Genomic DNA, 24,430 nt, shown 5'->3' on the forward strand with positions numbered 1-24,430 from the left:
AACACCTATCCTTCTCAAACTCTTCCAAAAAATCACAGAGGGAGGAACACTCCTAAGCTCATTCTATAAGGCTGCCATCACCCTGATACCAAAACCAGGCAAAGATATCACAAAAAGGAAAATTACAGGCCAATATCACTGATGAACATAGACACAAAAATCCTCAACAAAATACTAGCAAACAGAATCCAACAACACATTAAAAGGATCATACACCATGATCAAGTGGGGTTTATCCCAGGGATTCTTCAATATATGCAAATCAATCAATGTGATACACCATATTAACAAATTGAAGGATAAAAACCATATGATCATCACAATAAATGCAGAAAAAGCTTTTGACAAAATTCAACTCCCATTTATAATAAAAACTCTCCAGAAAGTGAGCAGAGGGAAACTACCTCAACATAATAAAGGCCATATACAACAAACCCACAGCAAACATCATTCTCAATGGTGAAAAACTGAAACCATTTCCACTAAGATCAGAAACAAACAAGGGTGTCCACTCTTACCACTATTATTCAACATAGTTTTGGAAGTTTTAGCCACAGCAATCAGAGAAGAAAAAGAAATAAAAGGAATCCAAATTGGAAAAGAAGAAGTAAAACTGTCACCGTTTGCAGATGACATGATACTATACATAGAGAATGCTAAAGATGCCACCAGAAAACTACTAGAGCTAATCAATGAATTTAGTAAAGTTGCAGGATACAAAATTAATACACAGTAATCCCTTGCATTCCTATACACTAACAATGAAAGATCAGAAAAAGAAATTAAGGAAACACTCCCATTTACCACTGCAACAAAAAGAATGAAATACCTAGGAATAAACCTACCTAAGGAGGCAAAAGACCTGTATGCAGAAAACTATAAGACACTGATGAAAGAAATTAAAGATGACACAAACAGATGGAGAGATATACCATGTTCTTGGATTGGAAGAATCAATACTGTGAAAATGACTATACTACCCAAAGCAGTCTACAGATTCAGTGCAATCCCTATCAAATTACCAATGGCATTTTTCACAGAAGTAGAACAAAAAATTTTACTATTTGTTTGGAAACACAAAAAACCCTGAATAGCCAAAACAATCTTGAGAAAGATAAATGGAGCTGGAGGAATAAGACTCCCTGATTTCAGACTATACTAAAAAGCTACTGTAATCAAGACAGTATGGCACTGGCACAAAAACAGAAATATATATCCGTGGAACCCACCACCTATGGTCACCCAATCTATGAAAAACGAGGCAAGACTATACAAGGAAGAAAAGACAGTCTCTTCAATAAGAGGTGCTGGGAAAACTGGACAGTTACATGTAAAAGAATGTAACACCATACACAAAAATAAACTCAAAATGGATTAAAGACCTAAATGTAAGGCCAGACACTGTAAAACTCTTAGAGGAAAAATAGAGCACTTTTTGACATAAATCACAGTAAGATCTTTTGTGACCCACCTCCTAGAGTAATGAAAATAAAAAACAAACATAAACTAATGAGACCTAATGAAAGTTAAAATCTTTTGCACAGCAAAGGAAACCATAAGCAAGATGAAAAGACACCCCTCAGAATGGGAGACAATATTTGCAAATGAAGCAACTGACAAGGGATTAATCTCCAATGTATAGAAAAAGCTCATGTACCTCAATATCAAAAAAAACAAACAATCCAATCAAAAAATGGGCAGAAGACCTAAATAGACATTTCTCCAAAGAAGACATACGGATGGCCAAGAGATACATGATAAGTTGCTCAGCATCACTAATCATTAGAGAAATGAAAATCAAAACTACAATGAGGTATCACCTCATGCCAGTCAGGATGGCCATCATCAAAAATACGTACAAACAGCAAATGTTGGAGAGGGTGTGGAGAAAAGGGAGCCCTCTTACACTGTTGGTGGGAATGTAAATTGATATAGCCACTGTGGAGAACAGTATGGTTCCTTAAACAACTAAACATAGAACTACCATATGATACAGCAATCCCACTGCTGGGCATATACCCAGAGAAAACCATAATTTAAAAAGACACATGCACCCCAATGTTCATTGCAGCACTATTTACAATAGCCAGGTCATGGAAGCAACCTGAATGTCCATCAACAGAGCAATGGATAAAGAAGATATGGTACGTATATACAATGGAATATTACTCAGCCATAAAATATTACATCCAGCCATGTGGATGGACCCAGACACTGTCATACAGAATGAAGTAAGTCAGAAAGAGAAAACAAATATGGTATATTAATGCATATTTGTGGAATCTAGAAAAATGGTAATGATGATCTTATTTGCAAAGCAGTAATAGAGACAGATGTAGAGAACAAAGGTATGGATACCAAGGGGGAAACGGGGGGTGAGATGAATTGGCAGATTGGAATTGACATATATACACTACTATGCATAAAATAGATAACTAATGGGAACCTACTGTATAGCATAGGAAACTCTATTTGGTGCTCTGTGTGACCTAAATGGGAAGGAGATCCAAAAAAGAGGGGATATATGTATACGTATGACTGATTCACTTTGCTGTACAGCAGAAACTGACACAGCAGCGTAAACCAACTATACTCCAGTTCAAAAAAAAAAAAAAATGAAAGGAAGGCAAGCAGAAATCTTGGGGGAAAGCTTGTAGATGGAACAGCTTGTGCAAAGGTCCTGGGGTAAGAGTGTGGCCCGCCTGTGTTTGAGGAACAGTGAGGAGGCATTATGAGCTGAATTGAATGAGGACAGGGGAGAATAATGGAGGATGAAGGCAGAAAAATAATGAGGGGTCTTGTAGGTCAGTGGACAGACTTAAGCTTTTAATCTTCGAGGGTTTGAGCAGCGGAATGGTATGATTTATAGCCAGTATCCAGTCAGTATCACTCTGGCTGCTCTGTTGAAAATAGACTGAAAGACAGTTAAAGAGGAAGGAAGAAGACCCCTTGGATATCTATTGGTATTATCCAGGCCATAGTGTCTTGAGCCATGGATGGTAGCTGTGGAGGTGATAGAACATGGTCTGAATTTGGATGTATTTTTAAGGCAGAGCCAGTAGGATTTGCTGATCGATTGTATATAGGGATGTGAAGAAAAGAAAGGAATCAATCATGTCCTCAAGGTCTTTACTCATAGCCACTTGCATAGTTAGAATTGCCTTTCCCAAGATGGAGAAGACTGGGAAAAGGACAAGTTACAGCAGGAAGAAAAGTCAAGAGCCCAGTTTTGGACATGCTGTCTTTGAGTTGCTTATTAAAATCCAAGTTGAAATGTTGAAGAAGCAGTTGGAATAGAGTTCAACTGACAGTGCTGGAAACATAAATATTGGCTTCATCAACATATAGGTAGTATTTGAAGCTGTGAGTCTGGTTGGTATCTCCAAGGGCCTGAGACTGCTAGAGAGAAGAGGCCAGGAACTCCAAGGCCTGAGACAGCTAGAGAGAAGAGGCCAGGAACTAAGTCCTGCATTCCTCCACTTGGAGGTTGAACCTCTGCTATGGATGTGGTACATTTGGATTTCAGCAAAACAGTGATCAGTCTCCCATTCAAAGAACACTGGTATCAAGTTGACTTCACTAGTGACACAACTGGACTCTACAGTACATCAAAAAATTATTATCCAGAAACATGGATGGACCTAGAAATTATCATACCAAGTGAAGTATGTCAGACAGAAGTAAGTCAGAAAAAGCCAAATATCATATGATGTTGCTTATATGTGGAATCTAAAAAAAACAACAGTACAAATGAACTTATTTACAAAACAGAAACAGATTCACAGACTTCGAAAACAAACTTATGGTTGCCAAAGGGGAAAGGTAGGGGGAGGGATAAATTAGGAGTTTGTGATTAAGAGATACACACTACTATATATAAAATAGACAACCAACAAGGTCCTACCATACAGCACAAGGAACTATATTCAATATGTTGTAGTAACCTATAATGGAAAAGAATCCAAAAAAGAATATATACATGTGTATATGTATGTATGTATGTATATATATATATATATATATATATATAAAAAACTGAATCACTTTGCTGTATACCGGAAACTAACACAATATTGTAAATCAACTATACTTCAATTATAAAAATAAAGCAAAAAAAAATTCACTATTACCTTTTAGGGTTCTTTTGAAGATAAATGAAATGCTTGGAAAGATTATCTGTGTAGTGCTATAAGTTCTTATATTTACATAAATGTATGGATTAATAAATAAAAAATATGAGGGGCACTACGGTAAAAACAGGAGGAGCCATAAAATGGTTCCCTCCAGTGTTGGTGCCATTGGTTCTGGTGTTGGTACCTCTGTCTATTCTTTTCACCTCTCCCCTCAGGTTCTATGATTCAGGGCTCAGTCTCCCCATTCGTCTCTTTCAAAAGAACAAATCCTACTTAGAGTGGTGGTTGTAATGAGGAACAGATACCATTTTAAAAGACACTTGTAAATGTCTCAAAATGTCAAATAGAAAATGTCTATCCCCTAAATCACTTAAGAGTTGGAATACATATCTAGGAGATTTTATAAGCAAATAATAAAAGAAACAGGAACAGATGAGGAAAAATTAATGGATGAAGATGCATTTTTATATATTGAAAGAGTTCCATTAGTTTCTGGCAAGATTAGTGGAAAAAGTCCAATACTTAGAGTACAAAAATATTGTAAATTTCCAGAGAGAAAACAAAAGAAAGATCAACTTACATGTAATTTTTCCTATGTAACAATAGAAATTAGAAGATAGTGGAATAACATCCACCAACTATCAAGAAAAGAAGACAATGTTCCAAGATTCCTTTATCCAGCCATGATGTTCTTTATCTTTATTGCTCAGTGAAAAGGTAGGCATTTGTAGATACATAAGGATTTAGGGTATATACTTTGCATGTATCCTACCTGAAGAAAATACTAAAAATATGGCTATTGAATGAGAATAGGATCTCAAGGAAGGGAAGATGAAAGAAGAGGCAACAGTAATGAGTATATGGGATGGATATATACATATACATATATATATATATATATACACATGCATATACACACATATATAAAATATAATGCAAATATAAAATACAGATTATGAACTTGGAATTTGTAAGTGTTATGTGAGGAATTGTTCATTGGGAAGACAAGAACCAGAATAAATTACAAATGAACATATATAATATATAAACGAATACAAAACAATCCCTAGGAATCCTAGGAATAACTTGAAATACAAAGATTTTGAACTACCTCAATAAAACTGAGGTTTTGGAGCCCTGTTATTACAGTGTTGGGAAAAAGACAAGCAAATATATTTTCAAGGAGATCTTTGGAATGGGATGTGGGGAATAGGTAAATAAAACATCCTTTGGGAGGCTACAGATATTACTTCAAGGGATAAAAGAAAAACATATGTTTAATTATGCTTGTTAACTAGAGAAAGGTAACTACCAGCAGAATTTAAAAGTTTAGTAGAACTTCCAAAATAACCAAAAGGACAAAAAGGAGTAAACAGAAATGTGACCAGACAACTCGAAAGTAAAGAAATAGGCACCCAGCAATAAAGTTGAGTACAAAAAATTAAAGATGGAAGAAATATGATCAAATATTTCAGGGAATATACTAACTATAAGTTGGCTGAATTTCTCTAGCAAAGACCCTAGACTGTCAGATCACACTTAAAAAGGAACATTTTGTGGCATGTGATTTACAAGAAATACACCTAAAATAATGAGAAAAATGTTAAAGAGAACATAACCATAAACACAGCCAAATGCATGCAAAAAAGAAGCATTATTATACATATTATCTCTATAACTTTTGAAGCGGGATATAACCACAAAAAAGTAAGTCTATTTAAATCTGTGTTAGAAATCCTATTCATTTGATATTAAAAACTCTCTCCTTCTCCTTGAATGATTGCCGGAATTGGTGTTAATTTTCAGGAAAGAATAAAAAGATCAGGAACCATTTCTTTACCTTTTTGTAGGAGGCTTGAATGGCTTGTTTGAAGGCAGAATTATGGATGCTGCTTCGCTTTCTCTTTGAGGAATAAAAAATTGGTACATGAAAAGAGCTCTTCTCTTGGCCTATAGCTAAACTTTGTTGATCTTTATTATCATCAAGAGAAATTAAATCCTCATAGAAATCTGTTTCCAGATCATCTTCTTCAGTTTGTACCTGGAGAAAAATCCATATGAAGTAAGACATAATTTAGGAAATATTGGAGTTACTTGTGAACACTTAATGCAATGATCATTCATTCATTTATGCATTCAGTAAATGGTTTGTTGAAGACCCATCTTGCTAGAGAACGAGGTATAGTGTTAGTCCCTGTCTTCAGGGAGTCAAAGTTTAGTGAGGAAGAAAGATAATCACAGACACTTAATTCAATGTGGGTAGTGTTGTGTTGCCAAGGGGAGTGCCACAAATAACTATAAAACTCAGAGAGGCAATACCAGGGAAACCTCTGTCAAGGAAATGACTCCATAACTGAGATTTAGTGAGGTGACAGGAATAGAGAGTTATTTTTAATCTGCCTGTGAATTTGATGCCATTTGCAAGCTAATGGAAGGTATCTTTCAGAAAAGTGAGGCCTAGAAAAGGGGAGGGCAGATCCTGTCCTACCCTGCTCTGGCTCCATCACCAACCCTTTAGTCTCATTCATATGTTGGGCATTTGCACTCCACTGGCCAAGTCTGCAAGACAGAGGACAAATAAATAATCCATTGGTTCTGCCTGGTGGGTGGTTATCAGTTTTCACCTGACTGGGTCTGGGAAGAAGAAAAAAAAAAGCCAGTGGGACTTGAATTATGAGTGGAGCAGGTATTTGCCAAGTCCAAGGTAAATCTTTGTTATGATTATGCTGGTAAGAGGAGAACAATGGACAAATTTTTTAAAGTTGCAAAGTAAATTGATTGAAGAGTACTTCTTTATGTTAAAAATGCTTGTCTGTACATCTGAAACTAACACAACATTATAAATCAACTATATTCCAATTAAAAAAATGCTTGTCTGGTGTGCAATGGAAAAATCCCTTGTTTTAAAATAGTCAATATTAAAATGCACTGTGAGGCAAACCACATGTCACAATGAAATAGCTTGCACAATTAGTCAAGGGAAGAAATAACCCAGCTGTAAGAGAATCTTGCTCAACAGTAAAATACAGTCAAAAGTTCAGTGTTCCTTTGAGACATTGCAGGGCCTGCTAGTTAGCATTTAAAATATCCACAAATGAGGCTCATCTGCTAACAAAGCAGTACCACCATATTTAAATGTAGTTGCTGACATCTCTTTACCATTTGCCTAAAATAATTCAGACTACAAATATTTTATTTTATAAATTAACTCTCACACAAGAAAAGATGTGTCAGCCTAAAGAAAACAATATTTGCACGTAAGGTAGGGGCATTGGGTATCCTGGGCAGAAGCTCAGAGAAAATCTGACCACCTATATTGGCTTGGTGGGAAGGCAGTTTTATAGATGAGCAGTGCTGGAAAATTAGATTGAACTGGGAAACTGGGGCCTGGCCTTGTATGCCCTGCTAAAGCATTTGAATTGACGTCTAAATGCAAGATTTTGCATCTGATAAGTTCTTTAAAAATATTATTTGAGTGACTGAAAACTTGAGAATGTTGTCATCACATTTGTTTTGCAAAGATCATGTTAACTACAGATAACTAAAGTAGAGGCAAGGAGAGCAGTTTAAAAAACTGTTGCAATCAGCCAAGTGATTCAGGAGAATGGCCAGGTATAGGGGAATGGTGGTTGGGTAGAGAGAAAGTGGTGGATTTGACAGATATTTAGGAGGTAAGTCAACAGAAGTTTTTGACCAAGTAAATGTGTATGTGTGTGTGTGTGGGGGGGGGGGGGGGAGAGAGAGAGAATGAGTGAATGAATGGGAATGCTGTTTCATGAATGGGAATATGGAAAGTCAAGACAACATTTGAAAGGAGGAAGATGAGCTCTTTTCGTGAGGTGTAAGGAGCAGCTGGTGGGCTCTGATTAGCTCCATCTTCCTAGCATTTCCCAGGAAGAGATGTTAAGCAAACTCTGGGGAAAAGGTTTAATCCTCATTTTACATCTTATTCTTAGCCCTCCTGACTACCTGTGGATCTTGTGGGCTGATGACCTCCTGGGGCTCGATATGTGTTGACACTTCCACTTTTGTGTTTGAAGAAAGGAGCTGGGTTTGTAGGGAGGGGCAGAAGAGAGTTAAGAGAGACTTGGGGAATGGAGGGGACAGGGTGACACCTACTTTCTGTGGTGTGAGGGTTAGAGACAGAACCTGAAGTTGTGAATTTCACAAGGGATTTAGGGAGGCTTTGGGGGCATTGCAGATCTATGAAGGCTTGAGGCTTTGGGATATAGCAAGAGACCTTGTCTAGGTAGGTCAGTATATTGGTAAGAATCAAAAGTCTAGTGGTAACTGCACTCTGTAGTTTGCTGGTGACAGCAAGTGCTTTAGCGTACACCCAGTAGCGAGCAGCAGCTCCAAAGAAACGAGAGGAGGATTCCTGAGACACTGATACAACTCTGGGGACTGGTGCAGGGATCTTATGGTATTTAGCTCTGCATTTAGCGTTTGGAAGATCCCTGAGGGACAGAATTCTTCCTATGGTCTTCCATTCTGACTTCCTGTCCAATTGTCTTCCTTTCAGGAGCCCCCTCTAATCTTTGTGTGCCAGCCAGCCCATGATTTCATCTGTCTCAATAAGCTCCGATACTGTAGAAGAAAGGAAGTCAGATGCCTGCTGAATTTCTCTTCCTCTACTGTTTTCAATAAGGAATAGCTTAGATTTGCACAGCTGCCTGTTAACGGTATGAACAAAGTAATAAAGAGATCAGTGGAAAGTAAACCAATAGCTGTGACCTTGGGTCTGTTCTTTTCCAAATCTTTGAAGAAATATCACCATGACCTTCCTCAGCAATTGAATATTATCTAAAATTCAATGACGTATAGTTAGAGATCAGCTCAGGCAGCATCTTAAGGTTGGACAAGTTTCAGAACTACACGGATAATGAGATGAATCTACTTTCTTCTGAATGAGGATTTTTCAGGCTGTATTTCCTGATATAACTTGCCATACACGCTTGGGTTACTAAATTATATGGGTGGATCCAACATTCTGCTGGTAAATGTTTAACAACCAATTCTTTGAGAGGGAAAAAAAAAATCTGTGATTTACTACAGCATTTGCCTTTTCTTGTGCCATAAATATTCCTACTATAGCTGATTTCAAGCTACCTATATGATACCCCTGAATTCAAACTTGGGAAGAGATGCACAGTAGCAAATTATTAGTACTTTTTTGGTGGGACAGCTAATGGTTTATAATGTTTAGCAAGGACTGACAGTTGGCTTTGATGGTTAAGTGTTTTGTCCTGCAAATTATTATATAGTATTTTTAAGATACAATAGATGTAAGTAACCTCAAGGGCATAGTATCATATAAGTGTAAAGTGTTATCTAAGCCCATGTTTGCTCTCTTGTGCTGAGCTTAATTAACATTTGTCACTTGTAAAACTGTATAAAAGGGATGCTTGCAGAGAATATAGGCAGTATGTTTCTTTGGAAATTATTGTATTTTGAAAGTAAGCTTATGGATTGGTTGTTTAGGAGTTAGAAAGCATCCTCCAACATAATGATATTATATGTAAATGTCTGGGTTTTAGCTCTGTCTACAAAGCCTACTCAATACATCGTAAGAATAGAATACATCTTCCATCATTGACAGACTTTTTGAGGTTATTTTTTCTTTGGAAAAAGGTCTCTTTTGAGTTCCTATTCAGCATACCAGCAAGACCTTTTCTACCTCCCTTGGTAGTGGTGGACCCTCTGGGGTTAGCATCTTCTGGATCTGTGGGGAGATAGTGAGTGTTCTCTTTACCTGGTCAGAGTCACGTGTTACTCTTGTCGCATCTACCTCCAGGCAGGGATGGGACTTCTCAGGGTAAGTCTCCCCAAAGGTGTTTGAATTTGGCAGTTGGACCCCAAGGACATTTCCCCACACCCATTAACATATATTAGATGGTTTTTAAATTGAGTTTGTCAAATGCCTGTATTTATATGAATATAAAAATTTTTTTTTAAATTTTTAGAAGAGATTTAATGAATTTTGCTGAACACATACTATCTGTAAAGTGGTCTCAGAAATCATTAGATTTTCTGAAATTCTCTCTAGTATGTCAAATTTGTATGCATGGATGTAGCCATTAAAGTCATGTCTTTCCTGTTTCTCTTATAAATTAAAAGAAACAAATTGTTTAGTTCAGCAAGTATGGAGTACTTATCATGTGTAAGGCACTGGGCTAGATTCTGAGAATATATAGTATGCTGCTTGTTACCTCTCAGGAAAACAAACAGAAAACCAAACCAACTAATAAAATGGGGTGGAAGGTAGGCAGAAGTACCCGCATTACACTTAAATTCATCTTAATTTTTTTTTGGAAGCCAGGCCCTCTTTTATGTCTAAATTTTGTGGTTATCCGAGAGAACTAACTATGGTAGAAGAAAATTCTGAATAAACCAAGTCATTTATCTGAGTGGGGACATGTTACAGCTATTTGTTCACGGGAGAAAGCATGAACTCTGGAATTTGGAAAAGTTATGCTTAAATCTCTAATCCACTACTTACTAGCTGTTTAACTTTGGACAAATTAGTTTCCTTATTTTCCATCTGTAAATTGATGATAATAACACTGACCTTACTGGGTTGTGGAAGGATTAAACACCAACACATAGAAGGTGATGAAAAATGTTCATTACCTTTTTATTCTGTCCCTTCCTTCATGACTCATTTTTCATTGGAAATTTAGCTTATAATCACCATTGGCACTTGGAGTGCCCCATGATAAGCTGTCGTACCTCGAAGTTGACATTTTCCAGATTGGCAGGGAAACGGTATGGATTACTTGCTCTACTGCTTTTGACAGTTTTACATATTCCTCCAGTGAAAGAGTTATCGAGGACTTCTCCTCTGGCTTCTCCTGCCAGAAAATGAAACCTATAAACAAAGTAATTTTTAAGAATTCAATAGATGTAGAGCAATCTTTAAAATTTACTGTATATGAAAGAAATTATTCTCTTAGATGTTTTTGACTCATGACAAATGGCTTGAAGGAAAGCCCATTTTTTTGTAGTTTATGGTGAGGTATCCAAAAAGGGCTGGAAGCCAAACTCAGCCCCTCTGGCTCTGTTAGGTTCTCCCTATTCCATTTATTTAATTGTTCTAGGCTTTCATCATGACATAAAATTTGAGTTTATAATTATTTCATGAGTTACAGAACCAGTACAAACTTTGGAAGTAGATTATGAAATAAATTATTACATAATGCCAATCTGGGTTCACTTCCTTCAGTATGATACAGTAAAAGAATTTTTATAGAGAGCTAATAATGAAATAGTAATAGCAATATTTTAATAGAATTGTAATCATATTAGTTTGTTTTTATTAATAACTATAATGATATTTAAAATTTGTTTAACAAATGCTTACATAATATTTACTATAAGTCTAGTACTGTTTGATCTGTATTTAATATTATTATATTTACTTAATATTTATGATAACCATGTGATATAGATATAATTATTATACCTATTTTACAAATGAGGAAATTGAAGCATAGAGAGATTAATTAGCTTAGTACAAATCAAGTATTTAAGAAATTGTTTTGTGGTAGATGAAAACTTTTTCAGAATGCTAATTGTTTTCCAAGTTCTTATAGATATTAATATGTATTCTGTGAAAAAAAAAGTTTTGTGTCAAAAATTTGATAATGCTGGATTACATAAGATGAGATAATAGAAAATATATGTACTGGTCTCTGCCCCCCATTTCCTGGACCAGAGCTCTCAAAACCCTTGCAATTTCCTGAATGATGAGAACACTAACAGCATCTTTTCTTCTAGTATTTGTTCTTTGACCCCAGTTTTTGACACAGAGCTCCTAAATCCCTTGGAATTTCTTGTGTGACAGCAGCGTCTTTTGTTCCAATGAGGTGACTCTTGGTGGGCTCCTGGATGGGGGCTGGTCACCAGAAAGATCATGCCATGATTCAAGGCTTGGAATTTTTTGCCCTACCCTCCATTCTCCAAAGAGGGGAAAGAGGCTAAAAATAGGAGTAATGATCTATCACACGTATGTAATGAAGCCGCCATAAAAATACCCAAAGTATGGGGTTCAGAGAGCTTCTGGCTTGGTGAGCATATGGAGTGTGGGGGAGTGGTACCTAACCAGGGCATGGAAGCTCCTTCCCCTTCCCACATCCTTGCCCTACCCATCTCTCCCAGTAGGATGTTCATCTGTATCCTTTATCATATCCTTTTATAGTAAACTGGTAAATATAAGTAAGTTATTTTACTGATTTCTGTGAGCAGCTTTTGCAGATTAATCAAACCCAAGGATGAGCTCTTGGAAATCTTCGATGTGTCAGAGGCACAGGTGAGAACCTGAACTTGCAATTGGCATCTGACATTGCAGGGGGCAGGGGCAGTTTTCCAGGACTGAGCCCCTAACCTATGGGATCTGACACTATCTCCAAGTAGATTGGGTCAAAATTCAGTTAAACTGTAGGGCTCCTGGCTGGTGACACAGAGAATTGCTTGGTTGGGGGAAACCTACCCCACATCTGGCATCAGAAGTGTTGTGAGTGTGGCAGTCGTGTGAGAATAAATGAGGTACACAGCAGGAGGACCCATATGTGAATCAGATCTCAGTAAAGCTGTTTTTTTAAAAAAGAGTGATGCCTGTGGGTTCTGTAACTTGTATCTCTTAGTCAAATTCTCACCCTTATTGAATTTGTACCAATGGGTATTTGAGAGAGGAAATAAGAGGAGCTGGTCTGGAAAGAACTTTCCAAAGTACTTAAATTTGCATGACAAACACACGTATTTAAGACTCTTTCATTTTCTGAGTTAAGAGGGATCAATGAGGAAAAAAGAATTGTTTACCTTTTGCCTTATACCATGTACTATAAATTTGTCACAAACAAGAAAGGGCTTGAGAAGAATGGTTCCCAGGTCATGAGGAATCTATGAAGGTAGCAGCTGCTGGCAGAGAGCCTGAAGGTAGGATTTCTGTGGAGGTGACTCTGTCAGAGTGTGTCTGAGGAAACTTTTAGGAGTGAAGCCAACTATGCAGCCATTTTGAGCTCTATTCTTTCTCCTCCCCTCTGTGGCATTTAAGTTGACTTTAAATATTTTGGTGTTTCAACTACATTGTGGCTTTTAATATTTTAGGTTTCTAAAGTGCTTTATCTAATTTGGCTTTAATGTTATATTTTGTAACTTTTTGACTTTAATTAAAATTTTCATATATACAGATACATAAATATGCATGTGTGTTCATGTATTATACGTGTGTGTGTGTGTGTGTGTGTATTTGTGTACGCGTTTGTACTTTGGATGAGCCTGAGAAAAAGCAAACAGCATACTACTATCGCCTGATTCTTGCTTCAGATTTCAGACCTTGTGACTGATGTTGACAAAGTACCAATGTTGGTATGTCTTATTAAATTCCTTCCTGGAGAGATGCCATTTAAAAAGAGGGATAGCTACCCCGGAAACTTCTTATTTTGGGTAGAAATGTGTTGGCGGGAGGCAGAGATTCTAAGGCCAGCAGGTTAGAGAGATTCCAGTAAGCAGCTCTCAAAACTCTCAATCCCTGGGGAGGCGAGGAGAGGACTGGCTGTCCCTGAGCCAGTAGGTTTTGCTCATTTCTGAGAACTCTTGGGACAACAGCTCTGGTTGGCAGGGGCCCACACGGTCCTTCTGCCAAAGTACACAGAGCATGTGGTCCTCCCCAGCTGTAACTCGAGAGTCTCGACCAACTGAACAAGAGGTGAGTTTGTAATGTCATCCCTAACCAATCAGAACATTAGAAAATGTGATGATCAGTGGGAGTTTCTGGCTGAGTTTTTCTTCCAAAGAAAGGAAAAAAAGAAACCATTTCTGTACCCTGATAAGATGCTGTTGAAACATTCTCGATGAAATCAACTCTAATTAGGAGTTCTTAGGACAGAACCTCAAATCAGTTTGTAGTCATCCAACATACAGATGAGGGAACTACAGCCCAGAGATATTCAATTACTTGATCATGATCTAGTGAATTAATACAGAAGTAGGTCTAGAACACAGCTCCCCTTATTTCCAGACTAATGGCTGTTCCATTGTACTGCTGTCCTTGAGTTTGTTTCAATAGCTTCTAGTTTTTATTCTAATCAAATGAGGTTGTATTTGCAATTTCTGTTGTTTGTCTTTGGTGCCTCAAGATTTCATTTTATGCAAGTCTGGCCATACAAGTAAAGACAAAAAAAACCCCACTACAAAGCAATAAAAGTTTGTAGAAAACTATTTGTTTTCTGGGCAAAAATTGAAAGAAGAATTCTTTACCATGAGAAAAGGAGAGTACAAGAGATTACTGGGTTTTCTTATGCTTCCAACTAAGGTTTAGCTCTTGTTTTCAATTTTTCTTGTATTTCCTCAAGTTTTCTCAGACACTGTCTCAGTCTAATGAATTTAGAATCCCTTGCCAAACTTCCAATGTCCTCATGACCTAAAAGAGGAACATTAGAATTTCTGAGCATTATTTAAAGATCAGGAGGAGGGTTGCGTGGCCCACCGAGGTTTCTTCCATTACGTTCTCATCTCTAAGGTGGATATTGTCCCAAATCAGAATGAAATGGTAGAAATAACCCAGGTCTTGGAGTCTGGGTTTGAATCCTGTTCCTCCATTTACTAGTTGTTAAACTTGGACAGGTTAGTTAATCTCTCTGAGATTAACTCCTTTTCCTGGTTTGTAAGTTGGGCAAGTAGAACCAGATGGTAATGCAGGTCTGACCTTCTGCCTTTAAACTGTACTGACCTACCCATACATCACATAGTCCATGTAAGAGGAAGTTTTGGACGCCCTCGCCATGTTCACATCTCCTCTTACTCCCCTACTTTTTCACATCATTGTTTTTTGATCACCCTATTTTTTCTGTGTTTGCCTGACTCCTTTCCTTCTGGCTCTGTCTCCACTATTGGCTTAGGGCTTCCCTCTCATGCTTGAAGAATGGTTTTGCTTCTTTAGTGTTTTCACTTTCAGTACACTCACAGGCATACTTTTTGATACCCTTTTTCTCCATTGTCAGTAGGCGTTTTTGGCTGAGGTTTTCTTCCAGGGAATGGAGAAGAAGGAAACGATTTCTGCACATTGGTAAGGAGATGCTGTTGAAGCGCTCTCATTGAAATCAACTCTAATTAGGAAATTTTAGGACCTAACCTCAAATCAGTTTGTAGTCTTCCAACATACAGATGTGGAGACTGCACATTTCTGAGTGGGTCCTCACCCTTTCAAGATATAGTCCCGGGAATCCACCCTGGTACCTCCCAGCTTGGCTGCCCTCCCACCAGTTTCCCCCGATCCCCTCCAGAGCTGTCAGAAGGCTATAAAAGAATTAAAACAAACTATGTTTATGAAGTACTCACAGCATTGTCCGCTATGAACTAAATATGAAAATGCTAAATTCTTTTATTCCTTAGGAATGAGGATTATGGCCTGTGTGAGCTGCTTGAGCGTGGTAGCCTAGTGTCCGGGACAGGGCTGGTGAGAGGAGTAAGACATTCATGAGGAATGTAGACAATGGTGGGTCTCATTGCTTCATTGTTGCTTCCAACTCATTAGTTCTGAGATGGTCCTACTTCCCAAATGATAAAAAGATGATACATACCCAGTGCCCATCAGCTGTACACTAGGGATGGGATTATACTGCCGTGAGCATACTGATTTTTTTCTCCCACAATCCCTTTCATCTGAATTGTCTCCACAATCATTTTCTCCATTGCATTCCAACTTGCTCGCAATGCAGCGACCTAGTCAAGAAACAGCAACATTGACAACAAATGATCATTTAAGAAAGTATTTGCTGATTTGAAACATGAGTACTTTAAATTTCAAGGGAAGGTTGAAGGCAAGTTTTCATTATTTTTGATAAAAAATTAGGAAATATGGAAATGGAATGACAAACTGATGTTTTCCCTTATTTTTTAGGATTACAAGAGTCAGGATATAATTATTTAGTCACTGTTGAGCTCATTGTCTTAAATAAGGGAAATAATTCTAGAATCCCATTACCATTACAGTGAGCTTGCTGCAGAAATCATCTTCTGTAGGAGAAAATTAACAATAGGCTCAGAATTTTTTTTGATTCAGGATAACAGACTCAAGGTCACTGTTTTTTTCAAAAAAACTATAATTTCACACACGTCTACTGGTACACATAACAACGTGGCTGAATGTCTGAAATTTTATGTTGGGTGAAATAAGCCCGACACAGAAGAGTCATGCCGTTTGAATCCTTTATCTGATGTTCAACAACAAGGAGGGAGATTAACTGGAAAGAGGAAAGCAGGAACTTTTTGGGTTTATGGAGATTTTCTGTACCTTGATTGGGGATTGTTTTCATGGGTGTATATAATTGTCAAAATCAAATTGCACACTTACTATCAGTGTATTTTACTATACATAATTATTACATATTTTAATGTAGATATTCACTGTTTATGATTACTGTTAATAATTGTTTCACTGCATATAATTTACTATATCTAATTATTTTATTTGGACAAATTAAATGCCTAGGTACTACGGTATTAGGTAGCAGTTTGAGTGAATTTAGATAATAGTACCAACTCCATGTACCCAGACAATTCCCTTCCTTTTTAAACTTGATGAATTTCATAAGGATCCTAGGAATCAGTATGTGCCTGTATATTACTGAACTTGAAATGGTTTATGTACAATGACAGATAGCCCGCCTCCTGCCCCTCAGCCTCTTGCCTATAGTCAGGGATGCTGGCATCTGTACCATTACGTACAGGTCTCACGACAATGATTAAATGTTTTACTCAGGATTATCTGGTTACCTATTTTAAATTGTGATCAACATCTCACTACAGCTATGCATGACTATTTGGACTAACTGAAATGCTTGGGGAAATTGGGTATTCTATTGAATTAAATTTTTGTACTAATAGAGAGTTCCCCAGAAAGTACTTAGTTTTTTGGTTAATAACATTCAGTAAGAAGGTAGAATGTAATGAAAGTAATTAAGTCCTCCTTTGATTATTCAAAATCTTGTATCGAGACCATTATTATAGTTCTGAGCATCATAAACATACAAGACTGAAAATACAGAGGGAATTGAATTCCTGTCATTCCCAAGATATAACCTGAAAGACGCTCTGTTTTTAAAACAGCACATCTCTAGTTTTTCTGTTTGCTTTTCTTAGGGCAGAGCAGAATGGGTAATTTAGTATGCAATAGAGATGATTTTCCTAAAGAAAAAGAAAGGACAAATATGACAGTTTTTAAAAGTTTTGAACCTAGCACTCACAAATTTGAACAAAAGCTAATTTTTGATACAGTTACATTAAAAAGTATCCCATTTTATCAGGTGGAGATAGGGGTACACATGTAAGGTACAGTTCTCATTAACCTAGGTTTGTGAGCAGGGTACCAGATATGTTAGGAATTCAATTATTCATTTGGTACTTCCAGAGATATTAGAGAGGATTTATTAGCAAGGGTAGGGATGAAAGCAAGAGGAATTCTCTTCAGTGATGTTTAGGAATGGGTGGCAGGAGTGATATAGGTCTGTGATGGGACAGAGCTGAGAATGATTCCAGACCTTGGAAACACAATGGAATAGGAAGCACAAGGGGAGAGAGATTGTAAGCCATAAATATATCCTATACCAAAGAAGGAATGGGAAAAATGAAGGGAAATTTGGATAGTACAGGATTTGTAGAAGTCAGCCTGCTTTAGCCAGCACATGCATATATATACTTACACCTGGAACTATGTAGTCATTTGAATGGTACATGATTTTCCTATTTACTTGAACTGATTGTGTTACTACAATGGTATATTATTTTTATAACTAGTTGCAAATTCTCATCTTTATGCTTAAAGTTACAACTTTGAGAGAGGAGTTGGCATAGCGCATGGGGATTATCCTCATGGGTACTTCTCAAAGATCCATGTATACATTAAAGTAATATATTCAGTCTTGGGGGACTCTGAAGATGCAATCATGAGAGAGGAAAGGAAAGATAGACACTTTTTGATGTTGTTAATTGAGCCAAACATCATTCTGAATATCCTGAGTCAGACAAATAATGGTCCATTCAACATTGTATTCCCTTTCAGAGTGGCATTAGTGGATGTTTCTAGGAGAGCACAGTGGTATATCATCTTCAGTGGAATATTTAACAACCAACAGGCCATGGTACCACTCAGTCAGAATGGATTCCAACCATATTTGTGCTAGGGATTAGCTGGTTAGTGGTTGGATCCTAGGAAGATCTAGAGATTCTTGGTGAAGGGATCTGGATAGTAGGGCAGAGGTCACTAAGAGACCTCAGGGTAGCAGCTGCTTACCCACCATTACAGATGTATTTCAACAGTTCAGTTTCTATCACTAGTTATGGACATATTGCTGATGAACTAGAGATCAGCTGTGCCTATACCACTAACTTTCCTGAACTCCCTCATTATGAATTGTTAGCTCATGGATGTATCTAAAGCCTTCTCAACCTTGTGGATATTTCTGGCCTAAACAAAGCTCTTTTGTAATAAATCTCATAGATTTATCATCTATTGAATAAAAGAGTTCTTCCCGGTAATCTGTTCTAAAAACTACCCTTCATGGTTCAAATAGTTGTGCTTCAGTTCTAAATTTTTATCTTAATATTCTGGTTCTAATGTTAAGGTCTGCATTCCCCTGAGCTATTGCCATCAAGATTTTTCTTATATTCCCTCTTTTGTCAATATGTGACATGACCTTATTTTTGTAGGCATAATGTCTATCTCCCGACCCATGTCCCACCCTCACATCTCAGGTTTGGGGGATGAGGTACAGAGGGAAAACCCTGACACCAGCATTCCTGCCTGACATTCAGAAAAGATTGGCAAAGCTGAAGGCAGCAAGCAAGGAGTAAGAAGAGAGAAACATTAGACCCAGGTCTGGGGTCAGTTTTCTATAGGAATTTGAAATCTGCTATTTAGTTCTAAATACTTTTCAGTGTATCTCAGAGTACACAGAAATGATGGGATTTTATTCATCTGAACTCTAATTTTAACTTTAAAGTGACTATTTATATAAGAAATCAGTGAACTATGGCCCATGGATGAAAACTGACCTGCCACTTGCTCTTGTAAATAAAATTCTGTTGGCACACAGCCATGCTCAATTGTTTATCTACTGTCTATGGCAGCTTTGATGCTAAGATGCCAGAGTTGAACAGCTGCTGCATAGACTGTATGGCCAGCAAAGCCTAAAATATTTGGCATCTGGACCTTTCCTGAAAAAGTGTGTAGAAATCTCATCTAGACTGTTCAAATTGTTGAGCTTTGGAGAGCCATTAATTAGCAAGAGAATACATAGATTAAGTGGTATATTCAAAATTTGATTATAATCTAATGATACTTAAATTTAAAAATTTACAATTTTCTGAATGAGAATTGTACTTGAAGTTTAAAAAGTTTGAAGTTTGAAATGGTTGCCACCATTTAAATCATTTTCAACCTCCTCTTCTGACAATTACCTTTGGAGTCATTCAATGGACCACACCAGAAAATTTGTCACATCATCTCTAGACATCCCATTGACATACTATCTTAGCTTTAATATTCTTATCTTAATAAACTATATTAAAATTTTAAAACTCTGTCACCCCTTTTCAATTGCTTATTCTGGATTTGTGCTTCTTAATAACCAATTTTTTTTTTTTTTTTGCGGCACGCGGGCCTCTCACTGTTGCGGCCTCTCCCGTCGCAGAGCACAGGCTCCGGACGCGCAGGCTCAGTGGCCGTGGCTCACGGTCCCAGCCGCTCCGCGGCATGTGGGATCCTCCCGGACCGGGGCACGAACCCGTGTCCCCTGCATCTGCAGGCGGACTCTCAACCACTGCGCCACCAGGGAAGCCCTAGCCAATTTTTAAAAGTATCTGCCTCTTCCTCCGTTTCCTTCTCCTCATTCTCTTCTTACTGCTGTATCACAGTGTAGGAACCTGGGAGTCGTACTTGATGAGCAAATGAATCAAATAAGTGGTCAAGATGATTATAGCTTGAAAGCTGTAATTTTACACATGAATAGCATGTAATTGGTAGCATAACACCCCTGTCCCCACAGGCTTAAAATATGGTGGGACTTCTCTATCATGACTTTCACTGGGAGTCAATTGGAATAAATTTATTTAGTCATTTTTAATGAAGACTGAACATTTTCCAAAAGTACATTACCACTGTCACAGCGGAACTTATTCTTGCAGTCAACCTCTTCAATTTTGCAGAGCTTAGAAGGGATGCATGGTTGAAAGGTCATGAGGGGCTCAGTACATGGTTGTCCTCCAAACTGACTGGGGCGCAAGATGGACCTAACTTTAAACTGAAAGAAAAGGAGAGAAAGGTGAGTAACTGAGGCTGGGTCAAAGCCAAAAACTATCTAAGAAAACTGGGCTTCTCAATCACAGTAGTGATTTTTCCTATAGTGGCGTTTGCTGAATTAAATAATGACTTTTTCCAGTTCTATTATTGTGTGTCCTTAGGGAAGTCAATACTTTTTGGGTCTCACTTTTCCAACCTGTAAAATGAGGAACGGGGACAAAAGATTTCTTAAGATTTCTAACTCTGAAATCATATGATTCTAAATTGAATAGAAATCAAATGCACACATATTTACTGAGCGTGTCCTGAGTGCAATAAATCTTCCAGATAATAACAGTAGCTCTTTTATTCCTCAAAGATAGTGTGACGTGATAAATGTGAAAGGATTTGGGGGCTCTTTTGCATGAGGAAGTCACCATGGAAACCAGGGCTGACACATTCTCCACACTTTAGAAGATTTTAAACAGGCAGTAGTAAAACAAAGAGTCAGAGAGGGAAAGAAATAGGACAGGATTAAAAAGTACTGACTTTGAAGTCAGAAAAATCCAAGTTCGAAATGTAGTCTTCTATTCATTAGTGGTGTATTCTTGGGCAAATTACTTAACCCCTAATGAGCTGTCACTTCCTCATCTATAAAATGGGTAGAAAAACAATGTGATGTGAAGTTTGAATAAGGTGATGTATGTAAAGGGCGTAGAACAATTTCTCTCAGAGAGCGGGTGCTCCAATAATGAGTTCTGTGTACTTCCCTAATGTCTGAATGCTTAGCCCCTGACCTGACTGGGGTTCACATGGGCCAGTGTCCTTACAGGAATGAGCTTGAGATGGGTAAATATTGCAGCTGGGAACAATAAGCAAATAGAGGGACTTTCCCATGGGGAGAGGGATGTTAGAGGAAAGGCAAGGAGTCATTTTAATTAATGCCCCTCATTTCTGTCTGATTTTAAACCTTGGACTGAAATCCCCATTTTTTAGCACTTGTTTTTGCTTTGTGAGCTCTCAGAGGGCACAGGCAGTGGAATTCAGAGCTGGGCGAGTGCAATACCAATTCTGGGGGGTAGAACATTGTTTTTGGTGTTCACATGACAATAAACCATGCATAATGAATCCTCCTTCCCCCCCAACATGTTGCTAAATGGAATTTTCCTTCAGTGGAAGCTGGGACAGTTCATTTTCAAATATTGAAGAAATTCAGCATTTCTATGACTGTTGAGTCTGTCAGGGAATTCGAGAATTTTACTGTGATTCTGACTTCCTGAATACACCCACATATCACCTACCTGTTTTTCAACACAAGGGTCACAGTCTGACCACGGTCCATAATCTCCCAGGAGGCAATTGATAGGACAAGTTTGCCAGTTACATTCTCTGGTCTCCTGCTTGGTGCAAAGCTGGTCACAAAAGTTTTCCAGATAGTACTGATTCACAACGATGTATCTGTAACAGTGAGGAAAAAGCTGCTTAGAATGAGTGTATTCATTGTGGCTCCAGCTCCATAAGAAAAAGATCATTGACTCAATTACAGTGAATACAAGGAAAGAAGGTTTTCATGGAAAATCAGGCAGTGTGGCATATGTGCAATTCTTACCACTTACTGGAACTCAGCACTGGGTCCATAATTTGTTGGGCCCTGTGCAAAATGGAAACGGGGGGTGCCTCACGTTCAAAGCTTATTAAGAATTTCAAGAAAATGACTGCAGAGCATTAAGCCAAGCACAGAGCCCTTCTCAGTGTGCGGTCCTGTGTGACTGCACAGGTCACACGTCCATGAAGCTGGCCCTGACTGAATTCCTGGAAGGGACTGAAAGGGAAAGAAAAGGAAGAAGAAAGTTTCTGCAAATTGCTTAAAAGATGACAACACAGGGTGATAAATACAATGATTGTGATAGAGCCAGAGTGCCGTGGGCCCAAAGAGTAAGGGAGAAAGTGACATGAGAGATACATTTTGAAAAATTCATGTGAATTTCCCAGGCAAGAAAGGGAAGGGCATTCAGAAGGAAGATCATGTGCAAAGATTAGAGGTGGAGAGTATGACACGTCCGTGAAGGGACTTGTGGGACGGACCTGAGAAGTGCATAATTGAGAGGGATGGAATATATTGTACTTTATTTGGTAGGCAGTAGAGAGCTACTGAGGGACTCTTGAGTAGAGAAGTATTATAAACAAATCTGTTCTTACATCCTTCGTGGATGGTTTATTGGGGCAGTCAGTTGGTGATTTAATGACACTCACACTACATATGTAAAAATAGTTTTCTAACATAGATCTCAAAAAAGTGCTATAACAGTTAAAACACATTAAATATATACCTTTCTCCTCCAAGTCATGTGTGCATCTTCATGGACTAGAAATATCTAACAGATTTAAAGAAACTGTGGGGGATGAGTAGTCTGAATTGATGAAAAGGCTGAATTATTAAATGTTATCAAGTAAACACAGTTTCTTGCCTACTGGTCCATGACAACAATCAAGCTAATAGGTAGCAGTGCTGATCAATTGAGGTCCTGTTAGACTCAGTTGAATGAGTAGAAAATTCTCTATAATTAACTCTTTAACTGTAGGCAAGCAGAGTTATGTGCTGATTGAAAAAAAGCCTGAGTAGTGATTCTAAGTAAGTTAGTCAACTGAAAATATTGCACAGATTCTTAATTAAATTTCTTTGAAACACCTCAATTTTCGTGGAGAACAAAAGTAGACTCCATTTCAACCTTATGTGGAAAAGACCTCAAATTCCATCCAAATTCATGAATTCTTTTCAGAATTAAAAAAAAATTGGATTATAGTCTGTAAAAGTTATACTTTTAGATATATTTTTTTCCCATCACTTAGTGTGGCACTTTTGATTTTGCTAACCCTGTCCTTGAGGTTTTACAGGGTACAAAGAAAAGCTACAAAGTCCACACCCACCTCTGTCTGGTCTGGGTTCCAGAATTACAGGTTTTTGAGCAGCTGGACCACTGAGTCCATGGGTAATGATCACAGAAACAGGCTTGGCCCTTGTCAATCAGAGCACTCAGCAGGATGAAATATAAGATGGAGTGTCTGGCCATGCCTGGAGAGCCTCCAGACCCTGAAAAGAAATGATATAAAACATACCAAACATCTGTGAGGTAAAACTTTATAGGTCATTCTCAGTTACAACCTCAAATATGATCTTAGAGAACATCTTGCCTTCCTTAAGGCAGAGTATCACCTGTAAATTCACATGCTTATGAGTATAAATGTTATTTCTAAAGATTTTTAGGGTGGACATTCCCATAGTTACAAACCCCAGTACTAGTAAGTTTCTCTGAACTGTCAGTGATAGGCTACAAGACAAACTATGTAGTATATATTTGTATCTCATTTCATTCCTAAATGGAAATTTTTATGTAGTCTTATACTTTTCCAAATAACTGCTTATTGTGTGTGGACAGTGCCCTCAAGTACCACCTAGTACTACCTTTCAGTTTTTCATACTTTTCTGGGCCTGGGGAAGGACTTTGGAACCCTTCTTTTTGAAGCTCTATTTACTTTTCTGGCACCTTGGAAGCTTGTTAAAGAGAGTTCACTGTCCAACTATCTCTAGTTTTAGAGTCATAGAAGTTAGAGCTGGAACGGATCTTTGAAACCTTCAGATTAAACTCCCTCATTTTATGGATGATGAGACGGAGGCTTAAGCAGGAACAGTAAGGTTGAGACTACATGACAAGTAACAGCCCAAGACTCCTCATTCTTGGATGAGATGCATTCCTTCATTGAATTTCTAATAACGCTAACTAGTGTTCCTGGAGCATCTAGATGCTTGGAACTCCACTACCCAGAACGCAAGAGGGTTTATTCAGATGTGGCTGAATGCCAGAGAAAACTTGGACCAGTGGTTCCTCATGTGCTGTGGAGCCTTGAGGATCTGTGTGTTATTGGATGGAAATTGCAAAACCGTTATCTGCCCTCCCAATATTGCCATTTTGATTTTTGTATCTCTAACAAAACACACAACATGGTTAAATATGTACAGAAA

The 24,430-nt window shown here is 37.9% G+C and overlaps 1 protein-coding gene across 1 annotated transcript in view; it reads right to left on the bottom strand.

Annotated features, from left to right (window-relative positions):
- C6 (complement C6) overlaps nt 1-23,480 on the bottom strand; it is an 86,151-nt gene extending 62,671 nt beyond the window's left edge. Inside the window, exons 1-6 of the mRNA XM_019929166.2 lie at nt 23,338-23,480; nt 21,711-21,867; nt 20,287-20,431; nt 15,713-15,854; nt 10,863-11,001; nt 5,974-6,174 (exon numbers count right to left, since the gene is read on the bottom strand). Coding sequence (XP_019784725.1) covers nt 5,974-6,174; nt 10,863-11,001; nt 15,713-15,854; nt 20,287-20,431; nt 21,711-21,867; nt 23,338-23,480 — 927 coding nt within the window. The remainder of the gene's footprint in view (nt 1-5,973; nt 6,175-10,862; nt 11,002-15,712; nt 15,855-20,286; nt 20,432-21,710; nt 21,868-23,337) is intronic.
- Nucleotides 23,481-24,430: the final 950 nt, after the last annotated feature.

The sequence above is a fragment of the Tursiops truncatus genome, chromosome 3 (genome assembly GCF_011762595.2).
Source record: "Tursiops truncatus isolate mTurTru1 chromosome 3, mTurTru1.mat.Y, whole genome shotgun sequence".
In the NCBI taxonomy this organism is placed as follows: domain Eukaryota; kingdom Metazoa; phylum Chordata; class Mammalia; order Artiodactyla; family Delphinidae; genus Tursiops; species Tursiops truncatus.